Genomic DNA, 13,488 nt, shown 5'->3' with positions numbered 1-13,488 from the left:
ACTTCAACATGAATGAGACAACCTGCCTGCTCATAGTTTATGGAGGAAGACAGTGACAATACAGTCACGTCTGACCTGGGGACCTGGGGTGGCAAAGACACACAGGAGGAAAAAGGACAAGGTCAAGGATTTTTTTTCTTTTTGTGAAGACGAGGTCTCCCTATGTTGCCCAGGCTGGTCTCAAACTCCTAGGCTCAAGCAATCCTCCTGCCTCTGAATCCTTGAGTGCTGGGATTACAGGTGTGAGTGAAGTGTTCCAGAAGTTGAACTGGTTGGTCATGTGCCCTACCCTCACCCACAGTCAGCTTGCAGATAAACTTTTTATTAATAGCTTATCCTATCAATACCAAGCTTCCTAGCCTAATTTCAAAGTCTTGCCACTTGCCCACATTCCTGATCACATTTCTTTTCTTTTTTGTTTTTGTTGTTGTTGTTTTGTATTTTTAGTAGAGGCGGGGTTTCACCATGTTGGCCAGGCTGATCTCGAACTCCTGACCTCAAGTGATCCACCCACCTCGGCCTCCCAAAGTGCTGGGATTACAGGCGTGAGCCACTGCACCCAGCCCTGATCACATTTCTTCTATAGGTAATTTTTCTTTGAGGCTCTACTTGCTTCCCGCTTTTCCTTCTCTTCAGAGTGTATTACATAGGAAGGATTATTTTCCTCAAGCAACACTTTAACCTGTTATTTTTGGTAGTGACAGCTGCTTTCAATTCATTATGTTTAAAATCAAATCTAATAATCTAGCTTCATATTTCTCTCCTGGATCTACATTAAACCAAGCACTTTCAACACTTAATCACTTCAACACTTGGGCATGCTATTTACACTTGTTTTGCTGAGTGTCTGAGCCAATTTTTCTCCAGAAAGTAGGGAACCCCAGGACAAGAACTTTCTCCATCCTCAGTACTCCAGTCTCTTAAGACCTAGCTCTGTCCACCTGACTGCTCAGGACAAGCTTCTGGTGTGAGTGGTTCATTAACTGAGGGTTGGGACTGTTTGTATAATGGGTGGGAAGGACTGACTCAGACTCTTTATGGCAATGCCAAGAATTTGGCAAGGATTCAGAGAGCAGAAGTGATAAAATCAGAAGATTTAGAGCTAGAACTGGCCTTACCCTGCATTTATAGATGAAGAAATGGAAGGCAGAGAAGTGGAGTAACTTGCTAGTTGGTAGTAAAGCCAAGTTTCTTGACTACCAGACAAGCGAGAACCCAAGACTATGAGAGTCACATCTGTCAGGAAAGGAGAAAGATGTTGGGATTATTCACCCTGGATATATTCCAGGGGAGGACAGATAGGTCAGAGAAAGAAAATGATACCTGTTGCTGACCTGTCTTCTCTCTCCCCCACTCCACACCACTACCCCCCCCCAACACACACACACACACACACACACTCACTCTCACACTCATACTTCATCTTCTCAAAAGAAAGAGCAAGAGCATAAAGGAGAACTTTGTAACTAAAAGGCTTCATTCTAAAACACAGAAATGGACCTGGGCTTTTGTGAGCTGCAGTGGAAAGCAGAAGGCATTCATTTTCTGGGCTGTGATAGAGTACCCCCTAGTTTTCAACACTGTGCATTTATGCATGGTAGCCTTGTTTACTGATCTGATTTTTCAGGTCATATGATAACTAATGGGAAAAAATTAGGAATTTTATTTGTACAAATTGTGCAAGGTAATTTTTTTTTTTTGAGACGGAGTTTCACTCTTGTCGCCCAGGCTGGAGTGCAGTGGTGTAATCCCAGCTCACTGCAACCTCTGTGCCCTCGGGTTCAAGCGATTCTCCTGCCTCAGCCTTCTAAGTAGCTGGGATTACAGGCGTATACTACCACGCCCAGATAATTTTCCTAAAGTGGTGGGATTATAGTGGGTGAGCCACCGCGCCCAGCATGTGCAAGGTAATTTAACAGTTTTTGTTACTTTATTATATTTATTTTTGAAATAAAATTTTCATGGTGAAGTAAAAAATTGTCCTTTTTTTTCCTTCAAGAAAGAATTTATCTCCCTCTCCCCCTCTCCCTCCCCCTCCCCCTCCCCTCACCCTCCCCCCTTTCTTCGGTCTCCCTCTCCTTCTTTTTTTGGTCTCCCTCTATTGCCGAAGCTTTACTGTACTGCCGTGATCTCGGCTCACTGCAACCTCCCTGCCTCAGGCTCATGTGATTCTCCTGCCTCGGCCTGCCCAGTGCCTGGGATTGCAGGCGCGCGCCGCCACGCCTGACTGGTTTTTGTGTTTTTGGTGGAGATGGGGTTTCGTCGTGTTGACCGGGCTGGTCTCCAGCTCCTGGCCTGGAGTGATCTGCCCACCTCGGCCTCCCGAGGTGCTGGGATTGCAGACGGAGTCTCCGCTCACTCAGTGCTCGATGTTGCTCAGGGTGGAGTGCAGTGGCGTGATCTCGGCTCGCTACAACCTCCACCTCCCAGCGGCCTGCCTTGGCCTCCTAAAGTGCTAAGATTACAGCCTCTGCCCCGCCGCCACCCCATCTAGGAAGTGAGGAGCGTCTCTGCCTGGCCGCCCATCGTCTGGGATGTGAGGAGCCCCTCTGCCCGGCCACCCCGTCTGGGAAGTGAGGAGCGCCTCTGCCCGGCCGCCATCCCGTATAGGAAGTGAGGAGCGTCTCTGCCCGGCTGCCCATCGTCTGGGATGTGAGGAGCACCTCTGCCCGGCCCCCCCGTCTGGGAAGTGAGGAGTGCCTCTGCCCAGTCGCCCCGTCTGGGAAGTGAGGAGCACCTCTACCCGGCTGCCCCGTCTGGGAGGTGAGGAGCGCCTCTACCCGGCCGCCACCCCGTCTGGGAGGAAGTGAGGAGCACCTCTGCCCGGCTGCCCCGTCTGGGAGGTGAGGAGCGCCTCTACCCGGCCGCCACCCCGTCTGGGAGGAAGTGAGGAGCACCTCTGCCCGGCTGCCCCGTCTGGGAGGTGAGGAGCGCCTCTACCCGGCCGCCACCCCGTCTGGGAGGAAGTGAGGAGCACCTCTGCCCGGCCGCCCCGTCTGGGAAGTGAGGAGCGCTTCTGCCCGGCTGCCCCGTCTGGGAAGTGAGGAGGACCTCTGCCCGGCCGCCCCGTCGGGGAGAAGAGGAGCGCCTCTGCCTGGCCGCCCAACGTCTGGGAAGTGAGGAGCGCCTCTGCCCGGCCTCCCCGTCTGGGAGGTGAGGAGTGCCTCTGCCCGGCCGCCACCCCGTATGGGAGGAAGTGAGGAGCACCTCTGCCCAGCCGCCCCGTCTGGGAGGTGAGGAGCGCCTCTGCCTGGCCGCCCCGTCTGGGAGGTGAGGAGTGCCTCTGCCCGGCCGCCACCCCGTATGGGAGGAAGTGAGGAGCACCTCTGCCCGGCCGCCCCGTCTGGGAGGTGAGGAGCGCCTCTGCCCGGCCGCCCCGTCTGGGAGGTGAGGAGCGCCTCTGCCTGGCCGCCCGGTCTGGGAGGAAGTGAGGAGTGCCTCTGCCCGGCTGCCCCGTCTGGGAGGTGAGGAGCGCCTCTGCCTGGCCGCCACCTTGTCTGGGAGGAAGTGAGGAGTGCCTCTGCCCGGCCGCCCCGTCTGGGAAGTGAGGAGCACCTCTGCCCGGCCGCTCCGTCTGGGAGGTGAGGAGCGCCTCTGCCTGGCCGCCACCTCATCTGGGAGGAAGTGAGGAGTGCCTCTGCCCGGCCGCCCCGTCTGGGAAGTGAGGAGCACCTCTGCCTGGCCGCCCATCGTCTGGGAAGTGAGGAGCACCTCTGCCCGGCCGCCCATCGTCTGGGAAGTGAGGAGCGCCTCTGCCCGGCCGCCCCGTCTGGGAGGTGAGGAGCGCCTCTGCCTGGCTGCCACCCCGTCTGGGAGGTGAGGAGCGCCTCTGCCAGGCCGCCACCCCGTCTGGGAGGAAGTGAGGAGCGCCTCTGCCCCGCAGCCCCATCTGGGAGGTGAGGAGCGCCTCTGCCTGGCCGCCCCGTCTGGGAAGTGAGGAGCGCCTCTGCCCGGCCGCCCCGTCTGGGAAGTGAGGAGCGCCTCTGCCCGGACGCCCTGTCTGGGAAGTGAGGAGCGCCTCTGCCTGGCTGCCACCCCGTCTGGGAGGTGAGGAGCGTCTCTGCCCGGCCGCCCCGTCTGGGAAGTGAGGAGCGCCTCTGCCCGGCCGCCCCGTCTGGGAAGTGAGGAGCGCCTCTGCCCAGCCACCCTGTCTGGGAGGTGAGGAGCGCCTCTGCCCAGCCGCCCTGTCTGGGAGGTGTACCCAACAGCTCCAAAGAGACAGCGACCATCGGGAGCGGGCCATGAGGACGATGGCGGTTTTGTTGAAGAGAAGTGGGGGAAGTGTAGGGAAAGGAGGGAGAGATCAGATTGTTGCTGTGTCTGTGTAGAAAGAGGTGGGCATAGGAGACTCCATTTTGTTCTGACTAGGAGAAATTCTTCTGCCTTGGGATGCTGTTGATCTATGGCCTTTCCCCCAGCCCCCTGCTCTCTGAAACATGTGCTGTGTCAATTCAGGGTTAAATGGATTAAGGGCGGTGCAAGATGTGCTTTGTTAAACAGATGCTTGAAGGCAGCATGCTCTTTAAGAGTCATCACCACTCCCTAATCTCAAGTACCCAGGGGCACAAACACTGCAGAAGGCCGCAGGGACCTCTGCCTAGGAAAACCAGAGACCTTTGTTCATGTGTTTATCTCCTGACCTTCTCTCCACTGTTATCCTATGACCCTGCCATATCCCCCTCTCCGAGAAACACCCAAGAATGATCAATAAATACTTCATAAATAAAAAAAAAAAGAATTTAAAAGTCTTGTTAATTTTTTTTTTTTTTTTTTGAGTCGGAGTCTCACTCTGTCGCCCAGGCTAGAGTACAGTGGCGCGATCTCGGCTCACTGTAACTTCCACCTCCCAGGTTCAAGCCATTCTCCTGCCTCAGCCTCCCAAGTAGCTGGTATTACAGGTGTGTGCCATCACACCCAGCTAATTTTTGTGTTTTTAGTAGAGACAAGGTTTCACCATGTTGGCCAGGCTGGTCTCAATCTCTTGACCTCATGATCTGCCCGCCTCGGCCTCCCAAAGTGTTAGGATTACAGGCGTGCATCACTGCGCCCGGCCAAGCCTTGTTCATTTTTATAATCCCCAAAACTTTTTCAAGGCTCTTTAAAATCTTGATTATCACCTTTTCAAAATTCTCAAACTTCTACCTACCTCCCTTATCCACATTTAAAAGATGTTGTATACATTTAACATGTTAGGCTATCTAAGCTTTTATCTATAGATGAAAAAGCAAGGAGGAAGTGAGATATCCTTTCTGGTAGATGCTGAGTGTTTCTGAATTTTGTTAACTGACTGAATCTGTCTCCAATATGCTATTGAAAGTGCTTTCTCAAGGTCACCAGTGACCCATTACCAAATCCAGTGAATTTTACCAATTCTTCCTGCATTCTAACATCTCTGTGGCATCTGACACTTCCTTGATTGGTTTTGTTTTTTAGACAGAGTCTGCTGTGTCGCCCAGCCTGCAATGCAATGGCGCAATTGCAGCTTACTGCAGCCTCCACCTTCCGGGTTCAAGTGATTCTCCTGCCTCAGCCTCCCAAGTAGCTGGGATTATAGGCATCCACCACCACACCTGGCTAATTTTTGTATCTTTAGTGGAGACGGACTTTCACCATGTTGGCCAGGCTGGTCTTGAACTCCTGACCTCAAGTGATCTGCCCACCTCGGCCTCCCAAAATGCTAGGATTACAGATTTGAGCCACCTCGCCTGGCCTACTTCCTTGATTGTTTATATGATGTTCTCTTAATCCTCATTTGCTGTAACACAGCACACAATCACAGTTCTGTACCTCTCTGACAGTGCCTTTCACTCCTTTAAGACTGTGTCCTCGGCCAGGCGTGGTGGCTCAAGCCTGTAATCCCAGCACTTTGGGAGGCCGAGGCGGGCAGATCACAAGGTCAGGAGATCGAGACCATCCTGGCTAATACGGTGAAACCCCATCTCTACTAAAAAATACAAAAAAAATTAGCCAGGCGTGGTGGCGGGCCCCTGTAGTCCCAGCTACTCAGGAGGCTGAGGCAGGAGAATGGCGTGAACCTGGGAGGTGGAGCTTGCAGTGAGCCGAGATCGCGCCACTGCACTCCAGCCTGGGGGACAGAGTGAGACTCCGTCTCAAAAAAAAAAAAAAAAAAGACTGTGTCCTCATGTCCCTTCAAACTGACATTCAGCCCCTTGAGAGGGACTTTTCATCTGAAGTTTGATCAAAAGTTTGGGCTAGCTTAGAAGTGAGCTCTGAGGCCCGGCACAGTGGCTCACACCTGTAATCCCAGCACTTTGGAAGGCCGAGGTGGGCAGATCACAAGGTGAGGAGATCGAGACCATCCTGGCTAACACAGTGAAACCCTGTCTCTACTAAAAATACAAAAAATTAACTGGGCGTGGTGGCACACACCTGTAGTCCTAGCTGTGCGGGAGGCTGAGGCAGGAGAATCGTTGCTTGAACCCAGGAGGCAGAGGTTGCAGTGAGCCAAGATCGCGCCACTGCACTCCAGCCTGGGCAACAGAGCGAGACTCCATCTCAAAAAAAAAGAAAAGAAAAAAAAACAGTGAGCTCTGGAGGCAAAAAAATGGATGAAATAGCTAGTCCAATTTTCTTTGATTTGACCAAGTAGACCTAAATTTTCTGCTGCTAAAATTAAGTAAATAGCGACCTTCCCCCAAAGATTTCCACAGGAAACATTTTGTCACTAGATAGAATTTTCTGAATTTTCCTTTTTTCTCATAATTTTTTTTTTTTTTTGAGATGGAGTTTTGTTCTGTTGCCCAGGGTGGAGTGCAGTGGTACGAGCTTGGCTCACTGCAACCACTGCCTCCTGGGTTCAAGTGATTCTCCTGCCTCAACCTCCTGAGTAGCTGAGATTACAGGTGCGTGCCACCACACCTGGCTAATTTTTGTATTTTTAGTAGGGACAGGGTTTCACCATGTTGGTCAGGCTGGTCTAGAACTCCTGACCTCATGATCTGCCTGCCTCGTCATCCCAAACTGCTAGGATTACAGGCGTGAGCCACTGCGCCCGGCCTCTCCCGTAATTTTTTATTTTTATTTTTACTTTTATGTATTTATTTATTTTTTTGAGATGGAGTTTTGCTCTCGGCTCACTGCCACCTCTGCCTCCTGGGTTCAAGCGATTCTCCTGCCTAAGCCTGAAGCGATTCAGCTGCCTAAGCAGCTGGGATTACAGGTGCCTGCCGCCACACCCTGCTAATTTTTTGTATTTAGTAGAGATGGGGTTTCACCATATTGGTCAGGCTGGTCTCAAACTCCTGACCTCAGGTGATCCACCTGCCTTGGCCTCCCAAAGTGCTGGGATTACAGGTGTGAGCTACCGTGCCTGGCCCCATAATTTTTTATACTTTTGTTTTTTATTTTGTTTTGAGACGGAGTCTGGCTCTGTTGCCCAGGCTGGAGTGCAGTGGCGTGATCTTGGCTCACTGCAAGCTCTGCCTCCCGGGTTCATGCCCATTCTCCTGCCTCAGCCTCCCAAGTAGCTGGGACTACAGGCGCCCACCACCACACCCAGCTAATTTTTTTGTAATTTTAGTAGAGACGGGGTTTCACCATGTTAGCCAGGATGGCCTCGATCTCGTGACCTCGTGATCCACCCGCCTCGGCCTCCCAAAGTGCTGGGATTACAGGCGTGAGCCACTGCGCCCGGCCAATTTTTTACACTTTTGGTATCATCGACAGTCTATCAAGTAATGAATACAGCAAATAACAAATGAACAAATTCACAACAAGTATTTTATGGTGTACTGAATAATGCAGCTTGGCTTTCAAGTACAACATCCCCTGAACTGGTCTGTTCTGATCTGTAGGCTGGCTCCCTAGAGTACCCTTGAAGTGGGCTGCACCTCTCACTCCATCCCTACAGTCCACAGTCCTGAAGTCAGGTTCCAGAATGTCAGATGTCTGGCCTTAAATTCCCAACCAACTCTTCAAAATGAGTTTACACATAGGAAGGAGACCAAAATGGGAAGAGGGTCTAAACACCATAAGGAACAATTGAGGAAACCTGTGAGAAAGGCTTGGTCAAGCGCACATGCAAGTTGTCTTCAAGCATGTGTGGAAGAGAAATTAGATCTACTCTATCAGTACAGAAGGCCAACCCAAGACTAATAGGAAAAAGTTTGTTTGTTTGTTTTGAGATGGAGTCTTGCTCTGTCACCGAGGCTGGAGTACACTGGCGTGATCCGATCTCAGCTCACTACAGTCTTCGCCTCCCAGGTTCAAGCGATCCTCCTACCTCAGCCTCCTGCTTAGCTGGGACTACAAGTGTGCGCCACCACACACAGCTAAAATTTGTATTTTTACTAAAGACAGGGTTTCACCATTTTGACCAGGCTGGTCTGGAACTCCTGACCTCAAGTGATCTGCCAGCCTTGGCCTTCCGAAGTGCTGGGATTATAAGTGTGAACTACCACACCCAGCCAGAAAAAGTTTTAACGGAGCTAGTTTAAAATCAAGTGATACTGTCTCAGGCAAGACGTTAGTTTCCAGTTTCTGGAAGTATTTGAGAAGCAGAGGCTAAATGAACATTTGTCAGAGTTATAACAAAAGCAGTTCATCTATCAGATTGAGATTTAAACTTCCAAGTCTAAATAATACCTTCCTCTCCTTTTTTAGAGGGAGGAGGAGCCCTTGTCTGAACTTGGGGTTCCTAGCCTAAAAAAATGAGATTTCAGACACAGGGGCAAAGATGGAAGCAGGGATAGAGAGAGCTATAGATGAAGACATTCAGGGTGGAACAGGAGAAGCAATGATGAGGCTCCTTGGAGTAGCATAAAAGGTGACTGATGGAAGGGAAGGGTAAAGTGAGGCAAGTCAGAGAAGGATATTGGGGAGGAGAGGAATGTCTGTGTGAGGGTTCAGAGAAAGAAGAAGGGCTGGTGTCTGCAGAAAATGGTAGCACTTTACCCAGAGAGGAGGGTGCAAGCCAGAGAATCGCATAGATAGTGTTACGTGGAGAACACTTACATTTCAACAGTGGAACTTGGGTATAAGCTCTTGTTCACGGGAAGGAAGACGCCAGTGTAATGGGAGCTTTAGCAAGCCCCCATCTTAAAAACAAACACAAAAGAGACCACCTACAACATGTTGGTAAAGAAAGTAAAGACTGACTTATAACAATTGTGAATATTTAGAGAAAGTCCAGGTGTGATTTCTGCTCTTAACCTACTTTTTGACTTTGACCTCTGGAGCATCTTTTGAAATATTAATCTCTTTAGTCATCAAATGTACTTTTCTCTTTCAGGCAGAAGGCCACAAGCTGTACAAGGACCTGAAGAACTTCCTTAGTGCAGTCAAAGGTGGGCATTGCAGCATGGGAGAATCCAGAGGGCATTTATACAGCTACTAGGAGGTTTGGGGGTGGAAAACAACAGCCATACCCCCAGGTTTTTGTTATTTTATCATTTGTCTACTCTTGACTCCTGGAACTTTGTGGGCTGAGGAAGAGTGACTTTTCCTTTCAGCCCCATCCAGCTTTCCTCACTTATATAACCCAAACCTTCTGAGTTTGTCCTTCTGAATTGGAACCACTGATTTGTCACCCATGTGATTACACCAACTACTGTTGGGGAAACATGATGGTGGGACTGAATTCTCTTCTTTCAGTGATGCATGAAAGTTCAAAAAGAGTGTCAGAAACCCTGCAGGAGATCTACAGCAGCGAGTGGGATGGTCATGAGGAGCTGAAGGCCATCGTAGGGGTAAGAGTGGCTTGGGTTTTACAACTTGTTGGCACTTACTCCTGTTTGCATCTCAACCTCAGCTTAGCTTCTCTATCCAAGAAAATAGGAAAACAAAGGAGCCAGTTCACACTGTGCATTTGTGTAGCCTCAGTCACTGGGTGGTAGGAAGAAGCTACAACTGTTAAGGTAAAAACAAGTTTTCCCTAATGTGTGGATCCCTCTAATTTTGACCCTCTTCTCCTCTTTAAAACATTATGGGAAGTTTTACCTCCTAAAGATTGGTTGTTTTTTAAAACAAACTTCATGCAGTTATACACTCTTAAACTTTCCCATCTAAGCTCTGGAGTCCAAGGCTTTGACCTTGTGCCCTGTTCTTAATCTCTGAATGTATGTTCAGACTCCCATAGAGCAGTTCCTTGGGGTAGGGACTGTCTCTTTTCTTCCTCTGACTAGTCCCCAGAATCCAACATGGTATTCTAAATACAGTGCTACGAAAAAGGTTTTTGCAGGGAGAATTTGGGTATTTCCCTGGTAGGCAGTTGTTGTTGGGAAGTGGAGCCTTCACCAGCCTCTGACTCTATCCCACAGAATAATGATCTCCTTTGGGAAGACTACGAGGAGAAACTGGCTGACCAAGCTGTGAGGACCATGGAAAACTACGTTGCCCAGTTCAGCGAAATTAAGGTACTCGATGTACAGAGTCAAGGCTGGGTTGTGGATGACCCATCCAGGTTAGAGAACATATTGGGTTAAGCATTATAAGTAGAATTAGAGCTCACGATTAAGAATGAAGTTTGGGTAAATTAGGAGAAAGATTAAGGTTGAGGGTTAGACAAGAGGGAGGTTAGGATAGAAGGTTGGAAGTAGTGTGAAGTTTATGTTTAAACTTAGATTTCAAGGCTGGGTGCAGTGGCTCACACCTGTAATCCCAGTACTTTGGGAGGCTGAGGCAGGAGAATCACTTGAGCCCAGGAGTTCGGGACCAGCCTGGGCAACATGGCAAAACCCCATCTCTACAAAAAATACAAAAAAAAAATAGTCGTGTGGTGGTGCGTGTCTGTAGTCCCAGCCACCCTAGGAGGCTGAGGTGAAGGATCACTTCAGCTGGGGAGGGAGAGGTTGCAGTGAGCCAAGACCATGCCACTATGCTCCAGCCTAGTGACAGAGGCTGGTGTCTCAAAATAAGTAAATAAATAAAATAAACTTAGATTTCAGTGAGCTATATTTGGGCTGATTTCGAATTAGATCCAAGTTAGAGGCATCCCTTTTAGCTGTGAGAAACAGCTGATGGCACTAAAGATGTTTATTGTATAGAAGAGGAAACATGGAGCAATCAAATAGTTATCTTCAAATATTTGAAAGTCTGTTAGGTAAAATAGGAATTCAACCTATTCTAAACTGTTTCAGAAAGCCGAATTAGAATTCATCTATTCATTCAGCTAGGTTTTTTTTTGTTTTTTTGTTTTTGTTTTTTTTTTTTTTTTTTTGAGGTGGAGTCTTGCTCTGCTGCCCAGCATGGAGTGCAATGGCGCAGTCTTGGCTCACTGCAACCCCGCCTCCCGGGTTGTAGCGATTCTCCCGCCTCAGCCTCCTGAGTAGCTGGGATTACAGGCATGCGTCACCACGCCCAGCTAATTTTTGTATTTTTAGTGGAGACAGGGTTTCTCTGTGTTGTCCAGGCTGGTCTCAAACTCCTGACATCAGGTGATCCGCCCATGGCCTCCCAAAGTGCTGGGATTGCAGGTGTGAGCCACTGCACCCGACTCTAGTATTTATTAAACACCTATTCTGTCAAGCCCCGTGCTGATTCAGAGGAAGAAGTTAGAAGGAGGCTGACTTAAGTTCCTAATAGTTAAAGCTTTCCAAAAATGAAATGAAATAGACTCAAAGATAGTGAGTTGTCTGTTCTTTGTGCAAACAGAAGTCAAACTACTTCTTATCTTGGATGTTATAGAGAAGCCTCATGGTATTGTATGAGAAGTTGGACCAGATAATTGCTAAGATCTTTTCAAATTCTGTGACTGAGAGAATGAAACGGTTCAATGACATAGTTTGCTTCTCACTGGTATAATTTATAGTTTGGATAAGGCTGAGTAGACTTTCTCTCAGTGGTCATAGTAATTTATAGCTTTTATTGTGTTTTAGAGCTTTCAAAGCACTTTGTATTCAGCATTCGATCTTTCAAATAACAGTTGTATAAGGGGAGATGGGGCTACTGAGGCTCCAAAAGAGATGTGCCTTGCCACTGGCCACAGGCTAATGAATGGCAGATTTGGGACTAATTCCCAAAAATCCAGACTTTCATTTTCATGTGATTCTCAAGGCCATTTCTCCTGGAGGCTGAACCAGTTTATAGTGGGTTCATAGGAAATATTAACATTTAATACAGGGGGAGGTGGAGGTGGAAATATATATATGTATTTAATTATATATCTATTACATATATATGTATTTAATTATATATCTATTACATAATACAGATTTCCACATGCTCTGTAGGACTCTATCTCCCTCTGAGAATCCCCCATTCTTCCCAGATACTGAGGGAGACCCCATGGGCACAAAACCCTATTAGAAAGTGAAATTTGGGCCAGGTGCAGTGGCTCATGCCTGTAATCCCAGAACTTTGGGAGGCCAAGGTGGGCATATCACATGAGCCCAGGAGTTCGAGACCAGCCTGGCCAAGATGGCAAAACCCCATCTCTACTAAAAACACAAAAATTAGCCGGGCTTGGTGCACACACCTATAATTCCAGCTACTTGGGAGGCCGAAGCACAAAAATTGCTTGAATCTAGGAAGCAGAGGTTGCAGTGAGCTGAGATCGCACCACTGCACTCCAGCCTGGGCAACAGAGCAAGACCCTGTCTCAAAAAAAAAACAAAAGCAAAAAACAACAAAAGTGAAATTTGATAGTAGTACGCAAGAATCTTGTTCTCTGTTTGGTATTCTGTTACCTACATCCTGGCCACTAAAAAGTGTGTATCCACGCCCTTTCTTATTACCCTGAGTCAGGAGAGAATTGCCAAGCGGGGTCGGAAACTCGTGGACTATGACAGTGCCCGACATCACCTGGAGGCAGTGCAGAATGCCAAGAAGAAAGATGAGGCCAAGACTGCCAAGGTAAAACAAAAACAACAACAAAAACTGGTAAACTCTTCCTGTTCTCCTTCTCCCCATGGTGGTAGCAGGTGGCTGGGCCAACATGGGTATAGGAAATTATAAATTCAGCATCCAGTGTCCTAAAGGAAATCTGTTTCTTCTGACACTGATGCTGTAAGGATAGTCAGAGTCTTGAGGCTGGGGAGGGCATGGTCGGGGAAGAAGAGGGATGGCTCCTAGAAAGCGTAGTGCCTAAAAAAATACAGAGGATGAAGGAGGCATGCTGTAGTACTGGGTTCAGAATTGAGGGAGATTGTCTTGTCTCTTTTACACCTAGGCAGAGGAAGAGTTTAACAAAGCCCAGACTGTGTTTGAAGATCTGAACCAAGAACTACTAGAGGAGCTGCCTATTCTTTATAATAGGTAATGACTGAAATTCAGAAAAGGTGCCCTTGCTTCACACAAGGCACCTTGTGTGCCTTGACAGTAGGTAGATAAAAGTGTTTTAGATTTAAATTCCCACACTGCCCCTTTTTTTTTTTTTTTTTTTTTTGAGACAGGGTCTCACTCTGTCACCCAGGCTAGAGTGCAGTAGCACTCAATCTCAGCTCACTGCAACCTCCACCTCCCTAGTTCAAGTGATTGTTGTGCTTCAGCCACCCGAGTACCTGGGATTACAGGCATGTGCCACCATGCCTG

At 48.7% G+C, this 13,488-nt stretch overlaps 1 protein-coding gene across 2 annotated transcripts in view; it reads left to right on the top strand.

Annotated features, from left to right (window-relative positions):
* BIN2 (bridging integrator 2) overlaps nt 1–13,488 on the top strand; it is a 45,882-nt gene that overhangs the window by 14,611 nt on the left and 17,783 nt on the right. For both annotated transcript variants that reach the window (XM_054527241.2, XM_002823241.4), the window contains exons 3-7: nt 9,251–9,305; nt 9,613–9,707; nt 10,278–10,373; nt 12,703–12,810; nt 13,127–13,212. In XM_054527241.2, coding sequence (XP_054383216.2) covers nt 9,251–9,305; nt 9,613–9,707; nt 10,278–10,373; nt 12,703–12,810; nt 13,127–13,212 — 440 coding nt within the window. The remainder of the gene's footprint in view (nt 1–9,250; nt 9,306–9,612; nt 9,708–10,277; nt 10,374–12,702; nt 12,811–13,126; nt 13,213–13,488) is intronic.

Source organism: Pongo abelii, chromosome 10 (assembly GCF_028885655.2).
Source record: "Pongo abelii isolate AG06213 chromosome 10, NHGRI_mPonAbe1-v2.0_pri, whole genome shotgun sequence".
Classification (NCBI taxonomy): Eukaryota; Metazoa; Chordata; class Mammalia; order Primates; family Hominidae; genus Pongo; species Pongo abelii.
The sequence above is the reverse complement of the archived record's forward strand: the minus strand, read 5'-3'. Positions and strand labels throughout refer to the sequence as shown.